The sequence below is a fragment of the Chrysemys picta genome, unplaced genomic scaffold, assembly GCF_011386835.1.
Source record: "Chrysemys picta bellii isolate R12L10 unplaced genomic scaffold, ASM1138683v2 scaf1074, whole genome shotgun sequence".
NCBI lineage: Eukaryota > Metazoa > Chordata > Testudines > Emydidae > Chrysemys > Chrysemys picta.
The window spans coordinates 3,040-22,000 of NW_027053781.1; the positions used below are offsets into that span (position 1 = coordinate 3,040).

An 18,961-nucleotide genomic window follows, 5' to 3' on the forward strand; every position below is an offset into this window, starting at 1 on the left:
ATTTGGTTCTTAGGACTAGTGAGCATGGACTTGTCAAGAACAAATCATTCCAGACCAATCCTAGCTCCTTCTTTGGCAGGGTTAGGGGCCTAGTGGAGGTGGGTAAACAGTAGATGTGATCTATCTTGGTGTTAATAAGGCTTTTGACACAGTCCCATAGGACATTCTCACAAGCAAACAGATGCTGCTTAGAACTGTCAGAGCAGCTTTTGCTGGGGGATTCTCCCAGCACTTTCCAATAGTGGGAAAGTATGAAATCCCCATTTGACTGCTGGGGACAGAGCCTAGAGGAGGCAGCAACTTACCCCAAGTCCCAGAGGTCAATAGGAAACGAGCAATGGAACCCAGGAGTCCTGACTCCCAGTTCCCTCCTCCAATCACTCCAGCGGAGCACACTCCCTCTCAAAGCAGGGGGACCGGACATGAGGGCCTGGTTGTAATTGCCAGCTGTGGGAGGGAGTGTGCAGCAGTGGTTAGTGAAGGGGCCTGGAAATAAGGACTGCTGGGTCTATTGGAGAGTGTCACTAGGAGCAGTGCATAAGATGAGGTGTCCTATCATGTTTACTCAGATCAGATTAGGATATAATAGAATGGCTGAAATAGTTTATTTTATTTGTATTGTATTATTTTGCAATTGTTAAGAGCAGCAACTACTTAGCTCAGACTGAAGCATCTTATCTAATTTTTGAGATCTAAGTGTCTCCTCTTTGAGTGCCACGAGACAATTTAACACATTGTGACAAAGAATTTTCATTGCCACTTGTTATGATTTCAAGAAACAAACTGGTTTAGTTTGAATAGGATTTTCGGTCAGAAACGGTTTCAATGAAATTTCCCCACCATCTTGATTCCTGGGCTCTATCTCTGCCTTTCGGGGTGGGGGGTGGGGGGGGTTGCTGTCTGTTAGAACAGGAGTCTGATTTGGATAGGGATGTTTTTAACGAAGTAAATACTAATGGGAATTGTGTGATCATGGGAGACTTTAACTTCCCAGATATAGACTGGAGGACAAGTGCTAGTAATATAATAGGGCTCAGATTTTCCTAGATGTGATAGCTGATGGATTCCTTCACCAAGTAGTTGCTGAACCAACAAGAGGGGATGCCATTTTAGATTTGGTTTTGGTGAGTAGTGAGGATCTCTTAGAAGAAATGGTTGTAGGGGACAGCCTTGGTTTGCGCGATCATGAGCTAATTCAGTTTAAACTAAATGGAAGGGTAAACAAAAATAGATCTGTGACTAGGGTTTTTTTTTTCAAAAGGGCTAACTTTAAAAAATTAAGGAAATTAGTTAGGGAAGTGGATTGGACTGAAGGACTTGTGGAACAGATGGATCAGACTGAACAGGTTCCAAACCTCTCAGAGGCTCCTACCTTCTAAACAGGGACATCTGTTTTCTAGTGAAATCAGGAAAAAGAAAGGAGAAAACTCAAAAGAGGTTCCTCCTGGCGCTCACGTACGTGACCCCTAATACTGTCTCAGTCCTCAAAGAGAGACCTCGAGAAGGAGACTTGCTGAAGGAAAGCTACAGGGGACTCAGAGGTTTCCCTGGCCCTGCGCCCCTGTCCTGCCTGGCTGATGTCAGCATCTCTCTGTGAGGTTACCACCTCCCCAGCACCTTTGACCAATAGGCTGAGGTCCTGCAAAAGGCCTTTGTGATGTCACTGCCACACCCACCCCACCCCTGCAGTGCTAATGTCCTGCCGCAGGCCAGACCCTTTGGAGGTTTGAGCTACTCCCCGTGGATCACCCCGCTCAATGAGTGTTCATTCTAGGAAGCAAGCCGGCTAGACAGTAAAACATCACAAGCTGCTCCCAATGCTACACTCGGTTTCTCAGAAATGAGTAGACTTTATGGGCAGAAGAGACAGTTGGAGCATCTAATCTGACCCCCTGCATATCACAGGCCTTTCTGCACCATATGGGGCAGGCAGAGCTCTGCCTGGGCGCAGGGGGAATGGGATGGGGGTAGATCAAGGAAAGGGGGGAGGGGAATGGGTGTGAGGGAAAGAGCTCCTGTCCCAGATGAAGGAATTTGGGGGCAGAGGAAAGGACCCTGCTCCACAGAGAGGGGAGAGGGTTTCTGTGAGTGCCAGGGGGCTCCATTTCCCCTTCCACTAGCTCCCCATTTACAGAGAGCCAGAGCAGTACCTGCAGCAGAGAGCGGGAGTTGCTGGTGGCCTCAGAGGCACAGGCCCTGCAGCGCCTCGGGCACCTGGCGCAAGTGCCGCATGATACGGAGCTGGCGCATCACATTGGCCGTGACGTCCTCCTGCTGCAAGGGAACGAGAACCTGTCTGAGACTCAGACGCCTCCGAGGAATCAGGGGGGATTAACGGCCCCTGGAACCAGCAGCATTTCCACCCAGCCCCTGCCCACCTCTGAGGGATGGATTCCCCCTCCTGACCCCCAGGATGGAGTCTTGTTGTCCTTCCTAGTGACCTCCAGTGCCAACCCCCCTCCTTGTACGGGGAGCTCCTGCCACTTCCCCCTCAGTGCCCCTGACAGCTGTTCCACCTCCAATCCACAGCTCAAGTTCTCAGACCCCTCTCCTCCAGCCCCACCCAGGTTGGGTAGGGAGGGGACTGTAGCGGGGGGGCAGGAGGGATTCTGGCAGCAGTGAAGTGGGATGTGGGGAGGTTGAGACCTTTCCCCAAGTCACCCCCATCCCATTTCCCTTTCCCCAGCCACTAATGCGGAAGCCGCAGGATGGCAGCCCTGGTGAATGGGACGGATCGGCAGCCCCTGCTGACTAGGGTTACCATACGTCCGTTTTTTCCCGGACATGTCCTGCTTTTCGGCAATCAAACCCCCGTCCGGGGGGAATTGCCGAAAAGCCAAACATGTCCGAGAAAATGCCGGCCGGGCACTTCCCCTCCCGCGGCTGCTCTGCTCCGCTCCTCCCCTCTCAGACTTTAAGAGCCGAGCTGCCCTAGCCAGCGCTACTGGCTTCGGGCAGCCCCCCCTGCCTCCGGACCCTGAGCCACGGGCCAGGCACTTCTCCTCCCAGGCTCCAGCTGAGCTGCTCCGCTCCTCCCCTCTCAGACTTTAAGGTTCCAGCTGCGCTGGGGAAGCGCCGGCCGGGGGCGCAGGGTCTGGGGGCTGCCCGGCAAACCGTGAAGCCGGTAGCGCTGGGGCAGCCCTTTCCCCATGGCTGGGAGTGGGAGGGAGGAGGGGGCGGAATTAGGGCGGGGAAGGAGCGGAGTTGGGGCGGGTCTAAGGGTGGGGAAATGGGCGGGGCCAGGGCCCGTGGAGAGTCCTCTTTTTTTATTTATTAGACATGGTAACCCTACTGCTGACTGAATCCTCCTGTTCTCTCCAGAACGGGTCCAGCCTTGCCAGCAGCAGGACAAGCGTCCCCTGCCCATGTGCCTCAGCCCTGCCTGGTCAGACGCCATCACCCGTCAGTCCTTGGCCTCCCAGGCTGCCAGTGATGGGAGCAACTCTGGGTGGTGGCTTGGGTGACACAGACACCAGACCACTAGGAATTGGGTGCGGCCCTGTGGGACAGGAGAGTCTCGCAGAGGGCACTTGGGGGACTCTCCTGCCCTTCCCAAGAGCGATAGCACCGTGTCCTGAGAACATACGTCTGGGATGAGGCAAAGCTTGTCATTAATTAGCCTGGCTAAAGAGCTGGGTGGAGCTGCTCTGGGGACAAGCTGGCTCGCTCCTGCTCATGTAGGCGAATTCATCTCCCTTCCCAGGAGCACCTGCTCTCCCTTTCATTCCCCACCAGGCTCCTTGTGCCAGGCCCCACAGGATGGGAATGAGGCCTGGGCCCCGCCCCAATCTCCTGAGTCTAATGCAGCTGCTCACCTTGTCCCCCATCAGCTGCTGGGTTTCCCCCAGGAGGGAGTAGGTGACAGGGAGAGAGACACACACACATTTGTCCTTCTGGTTGCAGGGCTTGTGTCCTTCCAATCCCATTGGTGGCTGCACAGTGGGCAGAGTCCTCGCTGCGTGCCCGGCCCAACAGAATTGCAGGGCGTGGTGTGGAACACAGAAAGAGATAGAGAGACTCATCCTCCAGCCGGGGTCAGTCTGAGAGAAATTGGCTGGGGTCCCAGTCTCACTCTTCTAGCAGGTGCCATTTCCCAGCTGGGTTCCTTACCCCACTGGTGCAGCAGCAGCTGGTAGAGCCGGTAAACCCCCTCCCTGGCCTGCCGGCTGATGTCCTTGGCTGGGTCACTGACGGACAGAGCTAGCTGTGCCATGTGGTGACCCATCCTGGGGAATTCCGCTGAGTTCTAATGGACGGGAGAGAGAGAGGGGACTCCATCAGCATTTTCCTGTCAGCTCCCAGTCCCCCACGGGCCAGGACTCTCCTTCCCCTCAGCCCCTCTGCAGGAGATGCTAGAGCCAGACCCTTAATTTCCTCTGCCCCCAAGGAAGCCTGGAGCACAGGGCTGTGGGCAGGGCCCTCCATGAGGACTTGCTTCCCCAGCTGCTCCAGGATGACAGGGAGGCATGAACCTGGAGCACAGCCCCCTTAAAAGCCCAGAGTCACCACTTAACTAGGAGAAGAAGAACTTGACTCAAGCCAGGCTCACTCTCTGCTCTGACTCTGCCTCCCCAAGAGGAACACTCCTAACCCACAGCCCCTGCAGCAGCAGATCCTACAGCCCGTCGGAGCCAGCCCACCTACCCCTGGAGTCAGGAAGCTGGGGTCAGAGGTCACTTACGTCAAACTCAGGGAGGGTGATGGTGGATCTGAGCAGGGCCGTGCTGCTCTTAACGGCCCTGGCTCTCTCTCGCGGCACCCTGGACACGATCCAGTAGTTAATGTGCTGTGAGGAAAGGAGGCATTGCACTGACTGCCCTGACCAAGGATGCCCACTGGGGGCCCGGCTAGGAGGACAGACTGGAAAATGGATCTAAGAGTGAAGGTAAAATTTCCCCCATCCCTCTCATCGGGCTCACCTCCAAGATGTATTGGAGCCTGTCGGTGTCTGGGGACTCTGCCAGCAGGTTCCCCAGCATGGCGTCCAGGAGGTCTGGCAAGACCCTAGGCAGATCCTGAAAGCAAGGGAGAGCCATGGGTCAGTGTTAGGGAAACTGGGGCTAAACTTGCCACAGGATGGGAAGTGGGGTCTCTGGGAAGCACTGGTGAGACCCCCAAACACATATCCGGGCCTCTCTCATTCACATCCCACTGCAGGCAATTAGCAAGGATTCATGGCAGGATGACAGCTGGCTCTTCTATCCATGACTTTAGCATGATCTACCTGCACTTGGGTAGTGTCCTTCTCCATGTCCAGGGTGAAGACGGCGTGCAGGGCAGCTCGGAGGAGGTGGGTCTCCAGCTCTGGCTCCACGGCAGGTGTCATGGTGCTGGCAAGAGAGAGGAGCCGGTATTAGACTGTGCAGTGCGGGGATGGGACTGGCACCAACACGCAGGTGAAACTGCAGGGAAATAGGCACAGGCTGGCAAGAAGGGAAACTGAGGCACCGAGCCAGGGAATGACAAGGCCAAGGTTTCTCAGACAGACAGTGGCAGGGCAGGAATAGCACCTGTTCCCTGGACCCTGCTGCCCCTCCTGTATCTGATCTTGGGAGTGAGCCTCTCCCCAAAGCCAACTCCTTCAGGAGCCCATAGCAAAGAGACCCCCCCAGACTGTCCTGGACTCCCTGAGAGGTGCCTCCCCCCAACTGGAGCACCAAGGACCAAAGTGGCAGCATCTAGTGTCAGTGGGGTTCATGTGGCTCAGGCCAGACCCCTGGGCTGGGGACCCGCTCCCATAGCACTGATCGAGGGCCTGGGCCCAGGGAGTTCACAGCCCCGCCCTCACCTCTCCCTGAGCCCAGCCTGGCTCCTCACCTGGAACAAAGCTGCGGCGCCCATCGGCCTCGCTGCTGCCTGAGTCCCAGGCACTGCTGCTGTCCCATGGGGAGCGGGCCGAGCTGCTGGTGGTGGGACAGGGATCCTCCACCTCCTGCCCTGGGGAGGCTGGAAGGTCCTCAGTGACCGGGCAGGGCGATGCCTCCGGCTGGGAATCAGGGCTGGGCTCCTGGGGCTGCTGCTGCCCACACAACATGCCCCAGAGTCACCCTGTCCGGCTCCCCTCCTGCGCTGGGTCCTGCCTGCCCAGCCGCAGCCTGGCCCAGCTCCATTTCGACCTGGCCTCTCCCACCTCGGCGCCTGCGCTGGGAGCGGGTTTTCTCCGCCAGAAGGCTGGGCACTTCCACCTCCTGGCCTGGCCGGGAGCTCCTTCCCCGCCAGTGGGGACGGAGGAGCCGCTCTGCTCCTGGGGAAGATGGCAGCTGCTTCCCTCAGGCTCTGGGGCCACCTGCAGAGCCTTCTTCCTGAACCTCCTCAGGAGCCTGGCCATCCTGGAACCGAGCGGGGAGCGGGCATGAGTCTGGGGTCAAGGCAGCCTCTCACTAACCAGCCTGTTTGGTCCCTCCCCATCCCTGCCCCAGCCAGAGCAGCTCCTCCTCCCCGCACAGGGATGCATGTAATGCAATGTACACGGAGTTCATTGCATGATCTGCTTCCTGCTGTTTGGTTCTGGGCTGTTGGAGTACGGGCTTGCAACCATCTGTGCACACATATTATACTAATTGCATCTAGACCACATCTCCCTAGTTTGTTTGTGAGAATGTCCTTATTAACACCAAGATGGATCACATCTACTGTTTACCCACTTCCACTAGGCCCGTAACCCTGCCAAAGAAGGAGCTAGGATTGGTTTGGAATGATTTGTTCTTGACAAGTCCATGCTCACTAGTCCTAAGAACCAAATTGTCCTGTAGGTGCTGACAAACTGATTGTTTAATAAGGAGTTCCAGTATCTTTCCAGGTATGTTAATGGATGGGAAGACGTTCTTTTTCAGGGATCTCTGACGAGAACTGGGGCACAGCACTTAGTTTGTTGAGGCCATAAAATGGAGACAGGCACCTCTTCTCTTCTCCCAGCACCCCAGATACCTAAAAGGGTGGGACTCACATCCCTCAATGGGCTTTAAAAAAGACAATGGTTACAATGTGGCCCCAACCATTTCTGGTTTCTGCAGACTAGATGTTTTAGCAAAGTTTAGAATTCCTTGGTGCTCAACACCGTGAAACTCCCCTTTCTCCTTCACAAAGGGCTTTTACACCCTTTATCTCACCCAGGCTCTCGACTGCCCAAAGTTGGAGAATTGTCCCTGTTCCCACTGCAGAGCACCCCCCACGACACACACACACAGTCCTCCTGGTGGTGGGAGGGGAACAGAGGAAAGGACAGAAGACGTAAGAGATGAAGAGAAAGGAGGGAGGGATAGAGGAAAAGGTAAAACAAAAAGGACAAACCCTAATGTCCCCAGTGATTCTAAGGGACAAAATCCCAGGTGGGGAATAAAATTCGACCACCTTAAGCTAGTGTTTTCCATGCCTAGAATTCAGCTGGCGCCAGATGCATCAGACTGAACAGGTTCCAAACCTCTCGGAGGCTCTTACCTTCTAAACAGGGACGTCTGTTTTCTAGTAAAATCAGGAAAAAGAAAAGAGAAAACTCAAAAGAGGTTCCTCCTGGCGCTCATGTACGTGAACCTAAATACTCTCTCAGTCCTCAAAGAGAGACCTCAAGAAGGAGACTTGCTGAATCAAAGCTACAGGGGACTCTGAGGTTTCCCTGGCCCTGCGCCCCTGTCCTGCCTGGCTGATGTCAGCATCTCTCTGTGAGGTCACCACCTCCCCAGCACCTTCGACCAATAGGCTGAGGTCCTGCAAATGGCCTTTGTGATGTCACTGCCACACCCACTCCTCCCCTGCAGTGTTAATGTCCTGCCACAGGGCAGACACTTTGGAGGTTTGAGCTACACAAAGAGGAGACACTTAGATCTCAAAAATTAGATAAGATGTTTCAGTCTGAGCTAAGTAGTTGCTGCTCTTAACAATTGCAACATAATAAAATACAAATAAAATAGACTATTTCAGCCATTCTATTATGTCATAATCTGATCTGAATAAACACGATAGGACACCTCATCTTATGCACTGCTCCTAGTGACACTCTCCAATAGATCCCCATCCTCCACCCGCCGGGAGGTAGGTAGGAGCGGATTGTTATCCCTACTTGAAAGAGGGAGAAGCTAAGGCTGAGAAAGGAGAATTGACTTGTCTTAGGTCACACAGCCAGTCCGTGGCAGAGTTGGGAATAGGACCCAAGAGCCCTGATTTTCAAACTAACCATCGGATCTTGAATTTCAGACATTGAATGATCTGAATAAAGTGCTCTCAAGTGAGTTCCAGACCAGCAAGAGTTCATAGTAATTATTCAGCAAGTATTTTAGGAGAACTGGAATGGTAGAGAAAATAATGAACTGCAGAGAAGCAGCAAAATTTGTCGAACATATGACTGGTTATGACTATTTACTTGGTCTTAAAAGAAAACAACAGGGACCTGAGTCTCCTCCCTGTCAATAACCCCCTGCTCAGCCAATCAGGGTAGAGACCGAGGGGCGGGAGGATGAGGGTTCTCACCAGAGAGCCCAAAGGATGGCCCAGGTCACCGCTGGGGATCACTGTCTGAGCACTATTTCAGCCCCACATTTTTCGGTGGACCTCCCACAATGGGAGTTGTAGAGCACCCCCCACGACACACACACACCCCTCCTGGTGGTGGGAGGGGAACAGGGAAAGGACAAAAGAAGTAAGAGATGAAGAGAAAGGAGGGAGGGATGGAGGAAAAGGTAAAAGAAAAAGGACAAACCTTAATGTCCCCAGTGATTCTAAGGGACAAAATCCCAGGTGGGGAATAAAATTTGACCACCTTAAGCTAGTGTTTTCCATGCCTAAAATTCAGCTGGCGCCAGATGCAGCAGAGTGAACAGGTTCCAAACCTCTCGGAGGCTCTTACCTTCTAAACAGGGACGTCAGTTTTCTAGTGAAATCAGGAAAAAGAAAGGAGAAAACTCAAAAGAGGTTCCTCCTGGTGCTCACATACATGAACCCAAATACTCTCTCAGACCTCAAAGAGAGACCTCGAGAAGGAGACTTGCTGAAGCAAAGCCACAGGGGTCTCTGAGGTTTCCCTGGCCCTGCGCCCCTGTCCTGCCTGGCTGATGTCAGCATCCCTCTGTGAGGTCACCACCTCCCCAGCACCTTTGGCCAATAGGCTGAGGTCCTGTAAAAGACCTCTGTGATGTCCCTGCCACACCCACCCCTCCCCTGCAGTGCTACTGTCCTGCCAAAGGCCAGACACTTTGGAGGTTTGGGCTACTCCCTGTGGATCACCCCACTCAATGAGTGTTCATTCTAGGAAGCAAGCCGGCTAGACAGTAAAACATCACGAGTTGCTCCCAATGCTACACTCGGTTTCTCAGAAATGAGTAGAATTTATGGGCAGCAGAGACCGTTAGAGCATCTAATCTGACCCCCTGCATATCACAGGCCTCCTGTCTACCACAATAGCTACTTTTGGGGCAAACACATTCTGGAAAGGCATCTAGTCTTTATTAATGAGATCAAGAGATGGAGAATCCACCACTTTCCTTGGTAGCTTCTTCCTGTGGTCAATCATCCTCGCTGTTGAATATTTGTGCCTTATTTGTCATAGGAATTTGTCTCTTTTGCCCTTCCAGCCATTGGGTCTTGTTCTGCCTTTCTCTGCTCGATTAAAGAGCCCTTTAATACCCAATATTTTCTCTCCATTAAGGCATTTCAACACTTCAGTGAAGTCACCTTTCAATCTTCTTTTGATAAGCTAAACAGGTTGAGCTCTTTCAATAGCTCACTAGAAGGCATTTTTCTCCAGCCCTCAGAACATTTGGTGGCTCTTTGCTGCCCCAGCTCCAATTTCTAGGACCATCTTTTTCAAAGGAGGACACCAAGACTGGAGGCAGTATTCCAATAGCAGTCTCACTGCTGCTGTGTCACCTCCCTATCCTACTCACGGCTCTGCTCCTACGTCTAATGATGGCTTTAGCCCTGTTCACCACAGCATCACATTGGGAGCTCATGTTGAGTGGCTTCTCCACTCTGGCCCCTAAATCCTTTTCAGAGTCACTGCTTTCCTGGATACACGTCCCCATTCTGGAGGTGTGGCCGGCGTGCCTTGTGGCTACGTATAGGACCTTGCATTGGGCTCTGCTCAAACTTGTTTTCTTTGAATGGGTCCAGCTGGCTGAATGAGCCAGATCGCTCTGTATCACTGCCCTCTCCCCATCAGGAATTACCACTCTGCCTGTAATTTGTCACCCCCCAATCTTATCTGCAGTGATTGTATGTTTTCTCACAAGTCATTGATAACAATTATTTTAAAAAATTAGTCCTTGAGAGCTTCTTCAGACCCTTAGTACCCAGGACCTGCTCCCCACAGCACAGTGAGAAATGCTGTCCAGCCCTGCTTGTACATAGGGGATAAGCACAGAACAAACGTACCTTTAGGAGCTGTGTTGTCCATAGGCTCTGAACAACATGTGGGGGTCAGCAGATTACAAACGCACGACAGACCTGTAGTGTAGACAGATCCCAACTGTGTCTCCGTTTCCCACCCTGTAAAATGGGGAGAACAAACAAAACCTTGATTAGCTCCATTTGATAGCTGGGGAAACCGAGGCACCCAGCGGTGCAGAGACTCGCTCATGGTCCCAAAGCTAGGAATAGAAAACAGCAGATCTGATAGCCAGGCCTGGGACCTAGCCCCAGTTATCCTGGCCTTGCTGCTCTAAGTTTAGTCACAGCCTCCATGTCTTTTCCCCCGTGTCCCTTAACCCCACGTCACTGCAGAAGAGAGATTTTCTGGTAGCCAGCTGGCTCTCCTGCATGTGGATGTCGTTCCAAAAGACGTGCTCTGGCTCAGTCCCATGCTATGGTTGGCTGAAGGAACCACTTGGTCACATTCTAGGCCCTGAGTTATACAGGAGGGGCGACTAGATGCACAGAATGGTCCTTTCTGACCTGAACCTCTATCAATCGCTACATTTTCTGCTGCCAGGAAGAGAACTCTGGACCTATTTTCTCTCATTCACTTTCAGTCGGAATAATTTCAATCCAGGCCAAAGGATTTCCTCTTCCATTGTGTCTTCAGCACCTTTGCGAGCAACCAGTTACTGTTACCCACAGGTTTCCAGTTTCAACCTGTCCCAGGGTGAGATGGCCAGGAAAGGGGTTGGAGCTCAACTGCACCTGGCCCAGGTGATGCAGCTCCCTAGGGTGAAGGGAATAAGTGTGGGGGTCACGTGACAAGACGCAGCCTGTGACTAGGACCCAGGCCTGCTGAGATAGAAGGGCAGCCTGTGCTCAGCCAGGAGAGAGACCCCAAGGGAAGCAGGCATGGGAGGGGCTTGGAGCGTCCTTTAAAGGTCAGGGACAAGCTGGGAAGGGGCCAGGCTGAGCACTAAGGACAAGGCCCTAGGAGGGAAAGACAGGGCAGTATAGGAGATGGGGCAGATAGTCCAGTTGGTTTCGGCTCCCAGGACCAGACACCCAGAGGTGAAGGTGATTGTCGGGGCTTCTGTCCTTCTTCCCCAGTGTAGATTTGATAGTGGAGAAGACTGATGCCGTAAGGGGGAAGTGAGTTACCCCCAAGGTCACCCAGTGAGTTTATATCATGAATGCATACTCGGAAGGATCCAATAGAAACATGGATTTTCCAGTCTCTTCTTTTCCAGTCCCCAGGGCTAAGGTAAAACCCCTGCGGCCCCTCCCCATTCTGCTCACCTCCAAGATGTGCTGGAGTTTGTCTGTGCTGGGGGTGCTGTCAGCAGGATCGAGAGCTCGTCATCCATGTTCTCTGGGCAGGCCTTGCCGTGAGCACCCCCATGACCCCAGCCCACACCCCCAGACCTCTGCCCTGACTCCTGCACCCCCCACACATATCCAGTCCCCCCACACCCCATGCCCTGACTCCTGCACCCCCTCACAAACCATCCCGATGTGTAGAAAGAATAGTAAATATGGCAGGCGACCAGCTTGGCTTAACAGTGAAATCCTTGATGATCTAAAACACAAAAAAGAGGCTTACAAGAAGTGGAAGATGGAACAAATGACCAGGGAGAAGTATAAAAATATTGCTCAGGCATGCAGGAGTGAAATCAGGAAGCCCAAATCACACTTGGAGTTGCAGCTAGCAAAAGATATTAAGAGTAACAAAAAGGGTTTCTTCATTTATGTTAGCAACAAGAAGAAGGTCAAGGAAAGTGTGGGCCCCTTACTGAATGGGGGAGGCAACCTAGTGACCGAGGATGTGGAAAAAGCTAATGTAGTCAATGCTTTTTTTGCCTCAGTTTTCACAGACAAGGTCAGCACCCAGACTACTGCACTGGGCAGCCCAGTATGGGGAAGAGGTGACCAGTGCTTTGTGGAGAAAGAAGTGGTTCGGGACTATTTAGAAAAACTGGACGAGCACAAGTCCATGGGGCCAGAGGTGCTGCATCCGAGGGTGCTAAAGGAGTTGGTGGATGTGATTGCAGAGCCATTGGCCATTATCTTTGAAAACTCATGGCAATCAGGGAGGTCCTGGATGACTGGAAAAAGGCTAATGTAGTGCCCATCTTTAAAAAAGGGAAGAAGGAGGATCCAGGGAACTACAGGCCAGTCAGCCTCACCTCAGTCCCTCGAAAAATCCTGGAGCAGGTCCTCAAGGAATCAATTCTGAAGCACTTAGAGGAGAGGAAAGTGATCAGGAACAGTCAGCATAGATTCACCCAGGGGAAGTCATGCCTGACTAACCTAATTGCCTTCTATGAGGAGATAACTGGGTCTGTGGATAAGGGGAAGGCAGTGGATGTGTTATTCCTTGACTTTAGCAAAGCTTTTGATACAGTCTCTCACAGTATTCTTGCCAGCAAGTTAAAGACGTATGGGCTGGATGAATGGACTATAAGGTGGATAGAAAGCTGGCTAGATGATCGGGCTCAACGGGTAGTGATCAACGGCTCCATGTCTAGTTGGCAGCCAGTATCAAGCACAGTGTCCGAAGGGTCAGTCCTGGGGCCAGTTTTGTTCAATATCTTCATTAATGAACTGGAGGATGGCATGGATTGCACTCTCAGCAAGTTTGCAGATGACACTAAACTGGGAGGAGTGGTAGATATGCTGGAAGGTAGGAATAGGATACAGAGGGACCTAGATAAATTAGAGGATTGGGCCAAAAGAAATCTGATGAGGGTCAACAAGGACAAGTGCAGAGTCCTGCACTTAGGACGGAAGAATCCCATGCACTGCTACAGACTAGGGACTGAGTGGCTAGGCAGCAGTTCTGCAGAAAAGGATCTAGGGGTTACGGTGGATGAGAAGCTGGATATGAGTCAACAGTGTGCCCTTGTTGCCAAGAAGGCTAATGGCATTTTGGGCTGTATAAGTAGGAGCATTGCCAGCAGATCGAGGGACGTGATCATTCCCCTCTATTCGACACTGGTGAGGCCCCATCTGGAATACTGTGTCCAGTTTTGGGCCCCACACTACAAGAAGGATGTGGAAAAATTGGAAAGATTCCAACGGAGGGCAACAAAAATGATTAGGGGGCTGGAACACATGACTTTTGAGGAGAGGCTGAGGAACTGGGATTGTTTAGTCTGCAGAAGAGAAGAATGAGGGGGGATTTGATAGCTGCTTTCAACTACCTGAAAGGGGGTTCCAAAGAGGATGGATCTAGACTGTTCTCAGTTGTAGCAGATGACAGAACAAGGAGTAATGGTCTCAAGTTGCAGTGGGGGAGGTTTAGGTTGGATATTAGGAAAAACTTTTTCACTAGTAGGGTGGTGAAGCACTGGAATGGGTTACCTAGGGAGGTGGTGGAATCTCCTTCCTTAGAGGTTTTTAAGGCCCGGCTTGACAAAGCCCTGGCTGGGATGATTTAGTTGGTGTTGGTCCTGCTTTGAGCAGGGGGTTGGACTAGATACCTCCTGAGGTCCCTTCCAATCATGATATTCTATGACTCAACACAGTGAAGTGCCTGGGTACTACAAGCCTAAACCCCTGGTCACTAGGGAGAGCAATGTGGGTCTCTGCCCAGAGAGCCATGATGTCTAGATGCCTGAGAGGATTCCTTTAGCATAGCACGCTGGAGGGTCACAGGGGCAATTACCGTGAAACTGTGACACCTGGTAGGAGGGGAGGGGAATTGGGGCACCCAGAACCCTTGGTGGGAGGGAGGGGGAATGGAGGACATGGAGAGAAGTGACAATGGGGGTGCAGACATCCACACAGGGCTGCTCGCATGGTGGCGGGGAGAATTGTGGACCCTAGTAGAGGAGAAGGAGGAATGAGGGGACACAGAATCCCTGGCAGGGGGGAGACTGAGGGAAGTTGCAGGGAGTCTCTGAAATAGAAGGGGATGGGAGGGTGGCACACAGTAAGCTTGTGAGGGGGAACAGAAGGATGCAAGTAGCCCCTGGGATGTGCAACGAGCACGGCCTACACAAGCTACGGAGTGTGCAACCCCCTAGCACATGACATTAATGTTTCTCTGTCTTTACTGGAGATACCTCGCCTGATGCATCCTAAAGTTACATTTGCCTTTTTTATGGCTGCATCACATGGGTGGCTCATAGTCATCTTGCAATGAACTAATATACTCAGCTCTTTCTCCTCCTCTGTCATGTCCAACTGATAAGACCCCACTTTATAGCAGAAATTCTTGTTATTAATCCCTGAATACATGACCCTTCACTTTGTACTATCAACATTTCAACCCATTTCTATTACTCCCGGACTCTAGGTCATCCAATTCTTCCTGTATAACACAACAATCCTTCTCTACATTGACAATGTCTCCTACATTTGTGCTATCAGCAAGTTTCATTAACTCTCTCCTACTTTTTGAAAATATAATGATCCCAAGACTGATCTTTGAGACGCTCCATCATTAATCTTCCTCCAGCCCAACAGTTCTCCCTTCAGCACAACCTGTTGTGATCTCCCATTGGACAGTTCATTATCCGCCTTCTAGTTCTTGTATTAATCTCCATATTCCCCAACTTAACTAGTAATTTCACATGTGCTACCATGTTAGATGACTCACTGAAGTCCAGATAGATTAGATCTGCTGAATTTCCCTTGGCTAAGAACTCAGTTATTTTATCAAAGAAAGGTATCTGGTTAGTCTGGCACGATCTACCTTTGGTAAATCCATGTTGCATTTTTCATTTACCTCCATGTCTTTAATAATTCTTTTCTTCAAAATTTGTTTAAAAGCCCTGCATTCTAGTGAGTTCAGATGAAGGGGTCTGTAGTTGTCTGGATCATTTTTTTGCCCTTTCTTAAATATAGGTATGATGATAAGGTACTGCCCTCAATTTGATAGATTTATTAAAAATCCTTCTTAACTCCTTTTTAAAAAACTTACACACACTCACACACACTCAGCCTGCTCCTGCTCCCACTGAAATGAATGGCAGCAAGACTGGACCCCGAACCAGACATAACAAAATAGTGAGATACAATAATAGAGTAAATATGAATGTACAAATGTAGGGCTGGACTAGGGCTTTATGGAAGTTGGTTGCAACCTTCGCCCTGAACACACTAGGTGACACTCCCCTGTCCTGCCTGCTGTCGTAGGGATGAGCAGGAGGAGGGCCTGGCTATGCCTGCTTACAAGAGGTATTTGATCGTCCAGGGAATGGTGGTGGCAGACATTTCTATGGGAGCAGAAGCAGCAAAAGAACTCCACTGAATTGCAAGGTAACATCAAACAGTGAGCAGCACAGTCACTGTCCCATCTTTTCCACAGGAAGGGCACCAAAGGCAAGAGATAGTTCAGTGATTCTCCAACGTTTGTACTGGTGACCCCTTTCACACAGCAAGCCTCTGAGTGCGACCCCCCTTATACATTAAAAACACTTTGTTATATATTTAACACCATTATAAATGCTGGAGGCAAAGCGGGGTTTGGGGTGGAGGCTGACAGCTCATGACCCCCCATATAATATCCTCACGACCCCGTGAGGGGTCCAGACCCCCAGTTTGAGAACCCCTGAGATAGTTGATGTCTCCGGTAAATTTGTGCAATTGGCAACATTCTAGCTCCTCTTGTTCACACCTGCGAGGAGGGCACCAGAGGGTGTGAAACAAGCAGTAGCTCTTGGAATGATTGGGATTTGGAGGACTATGTGTTGTGTGTGGGTGTGGGGGGGCTTTGATTCCATCTGAATTACCCCAGAGGCAGAAAGACAAGGCTCTGCTGTCTTTGCATTTTTGCCTCCTAAAGGAACTGGGCTACAGTGTGTTTAAGGGCAGCTGCTGTGATGGTAGAACCAACCGGAAGGGAAAGAGTTTCTCCTGCCTGGTCATTGCAGGAAATGTAGCAAAAGCTGCTAGTGCTCCAAGGGGCAGACAGGGCAGGCCGGCTTTGCTGAGGTAAAGGTGACTCTTACAGACTGCCATGAATTCACAGCTGAGATACCAGGAAGCACTAGGACAATTCTGGCTCCAGCTGTGCTGAAACGTCTGGTCTAGAAGACTGACAAGATGAAGTAGGTAGGTGGAGCAAACACACAGAGGGATGCTTTGACTCGCTGGCTGTGGACAGCATTTGACTGAGACACTTGGCACATGCGTTAGCTGCCGGTACTGGTACAAGACGTTGGTGCAGCGGTACTGAACAACAGACACATCCAAAGGTCCCTGCTACGGCTGTCATTCACACCATTTGCCATTTCACGTGCTCCTGCTACATATCCCTGGGCAGAATCCTGCACGATGTGCCAGGAATCCAGTGATACCTGGGGGCATACTGTGTAGTATGGAAGGCACTTGAAGAAGGGTTTTCAGTGACTGAGAACCAAGGCGTGTGTCTTCAGGAAAATGAATGTGAGTTCTTCATGTTACCCGTGGAATCTGAAAGACATCACAATAATGCTTGTCGCCTGTGCACATCACCTACAGCAGAAGAGTCTCTCTTAATGCTCCAGCACCACAAACAGGTTTTTGCCTAACCTAGCAACAGGTAATCCTCCTTGACCCATTGAATATCAAACCAAATCAGTTAGCACAGCAAATTCCGATTGTGCCTCCAGAGAAAAAAATTAATTCTTGCCCTTGTCAACAATTATCAGCGTCTGGTTGATAGAGATAACTGTGTTGCTATAAAATCTACTTGGTCTCTGTAAGGCATTTCAGGTAGAACCACGTGACATTCTGAATAAAAACTAGCACTATACAAAGGCCATATGGCATATATTCAGTGAATTAAAAGCTGGCTAACTGACAGATCCCAAAACATAGTTTTGAATAGAGAATCCGTGCGTGCATTTCGAGTCGGGTCCCACAGTACTAGGCCTGAAGGTATTAAATATTTTATCAATGATGTGGAAGAAAGTATATGATCATTACTGGTAAATGAGATGACACAGAGATTGGGCAGGTGGTAAATAATGATGAAGACAAGTCACTGTTACAGAGCAAACTGGACTGCATTGGTAAACTAGGTGCATACAACATAGAAACGGAGGAATATACGGCTGGAAGGGACATGGAGAAGTCACCTAGTCCAGCCCCCTGGGCTGAAGCTGGACTAAATATATCTAGACCATCCCTGACAAGTGTCTGTCTAACCCGTTCTTAAAAACCTCCAATGAAGGGGATTCCAAATCTCCCTTGGAAGCTTATTCCAGAACTTAACTATCCTTGTAGTTAGAATTATTTTCTTAATATCTAACAAATTTCCATTGCTGCAGACTAGGCCCGTTACTTCTTGTCCTACCTTCAGTGGATATGGTGAACAATTGATCACCATTCTCTTTATAACAGCCACTGCAGACAAGAAATTATCGCATGTTCATACACACTGGAAGCATAAAATCAGAAAACCTACCTGGAGATCAGGCAAGAAACCCAAAACAGTTATAAAAACATTGGATGACAGCTATCCAGCACAAAAATGAAAAGCATAAAAAGGAGTGAAAAACACTGAAAGATCACAAAATCAAAATCACAAAATAACAAAATTGAAAAATTAATTTTGAGTTAACTGAAACATTTTGGTCAATTCAAAACAATTTTTAGAAGGCTACGGAGTTGTTGCTGTACCTGTGAGGCCTGTCAAGCCTGAAGATGGGGGGTCCCTAAAAGGGAGGATCCCTGCTCAGTGCAGGAGGGCCCTCTGAAGGAGCAGGAGTGCAACACAGAGCCCTTTGGCCCCTGGAAGCAGGGATTGCAGATCAGGGGAAAGGTTTGAGAGCCTTGTCCACCTAGGCCCCCTCAGAAAGGAGAAGCGCCAGGTCGTTTCTTTCTTTGGCTTCCTCAAGGTCTCAGACGATGCTTTTTGTGGGCTGCAGAAGCATGCTGACTTTTTGTTGGCACAAAAGGGGGCTGATGCCTTGAACAAAACAGCTGTGGGGCGGTGCCCTGGACTCTGAGACAGGAGCAGTGGCCACCCTTTCCCTGAGGGGTGCTAGAGACGTATATAGTCTCTCTATAGAGACGTATATAGAGGTAGTGCTATTTGGTTAACAGTGTATTTGTTCCAATATATTGACAATACTCAGAAATGGGAGGTGATGGTACCTGAATACACTTTTGCATAAATCCGGCTTTATTGAGATAATATCTTAAATGTGTACAACTTGCCCTTTCACCATTCAGAGAAACCAGAAAGAGAAGCAATGATCTGTATGCTAAAGAAATGGAAGAATCACAAAACTAGGTGGCAGCAAGAGACCAATTGCCTGTTGATGGACCAGGCCGCTCAAGACCGCACTATGTTGCGGGAACTGGTAAACCAAGTGAAGGCCCTTACGGAGATGAACCACAGCCATGATGGAGCGCGGCACATACGGGCCAGCAATCGGCTGCAGAAAATGACATGGGAGGATGATGTAGAGGCATATCTCCTGGCCTTTGAGAGGACAGCCCTACAGGAGGCCTGGCCTCGAGATCAGTGGTCTGGCAACCTCGCCCCATTCCTGTGTGGGGAGGCCCGAAGTCCTACTATGATCTGCCTGAAGAGGCTGCAGCAGACTACCCCCAGCTGAAAGCAGAGATCCTGGCCAGATCTGGGGTAACAACCGCAGTGCGGGCCTAGCAGTATCATGAG

At 50.7% G+C, this 18,961-nt stretch overlaps 1 protein-coding gene across 3 annotated transcripts; it reads right to left on the reverse strand.

Annotated features, from left to right (window-relative positions):
• Nucleotides 1-2,581: 2,581 nt before the first annotated feature.
• Nucleotides 2,582-11,846, reverse strand: LOC135979640 (uncharacterized). 3 transcript variants are annotated; one of them, XM_065579932.1, is made up of 8 exons: nucleotides 11,644-11,846; nucleotides 10,363-10,476; nucleotides 8,840-8,863; nucleotides 5,818-6,329; nucleotides 5,225-5,330; nucleotides 4,920-5,015; nucleotides 4,682-4,786; nucleotides 2,582-4,246 (listed from the first exon to the last, which is right to left on the reverse strand). In XM_065579932.1, the coding sequence occupies exons 4-8, from the start codon at nucleotides 5,883-5,885 to the stop codon at nucleotides 4,019-4,021; spliced, it is 603 nt and encodes a 200-aa protein (XP_065436004.1). In that variant the 5' UTR covers nucleotides 5,886-6,329; nucleotides 8,840-8,863; nucleotides 10,363-10,476; nucleotides 11,644-11,846; the 3' UTR covers nucleotides 2,582-4,018. The 3 variants fall into 3 exon arrangements, with proteins under 3 accessions (XP_065436004.1, XP_065436003.1, XP_065436005.1); XM_065579931.1 differs by having other exon boundaries at nucleotides 8,693-8,863; XM_065579933.1 differs by lacking the exon at nucleotides 4,682-4,786 and having other exon boundaries at nucleotides 2,590-4,246; nucleotides 5,818-8,863; nucleotides 11,644-11,796.
• Nucleotides 11,847-18,961: the final 7,115 nt, after the last annotated feature.

Bases quoted from the DNA above. Each gene is read 5' to 3' on its own strand.
- LOC135979640 (XM_065579932.1), bottom strand. From the start codon at position 5,885: ATGGGACAGCAGCAGTGCCTGGGACTCAGGCAGCAGCGAGGCCGATGG. The intron at 5,331-5,817 runs GTGAGGAGCCAG...CTCTCTTGCCAG, and splicing joins GCGCCGCAGCTTTGTTCCAG to CACCATGACACCTGCCGTGG. The intron at 5,016-5,224 runs GTAGATCATGCT...CCTTGCTTTCAG, and splicing joins AGGACACTACCCAAGTGCAG to GATCTGCCTAGGGTCTTGCC.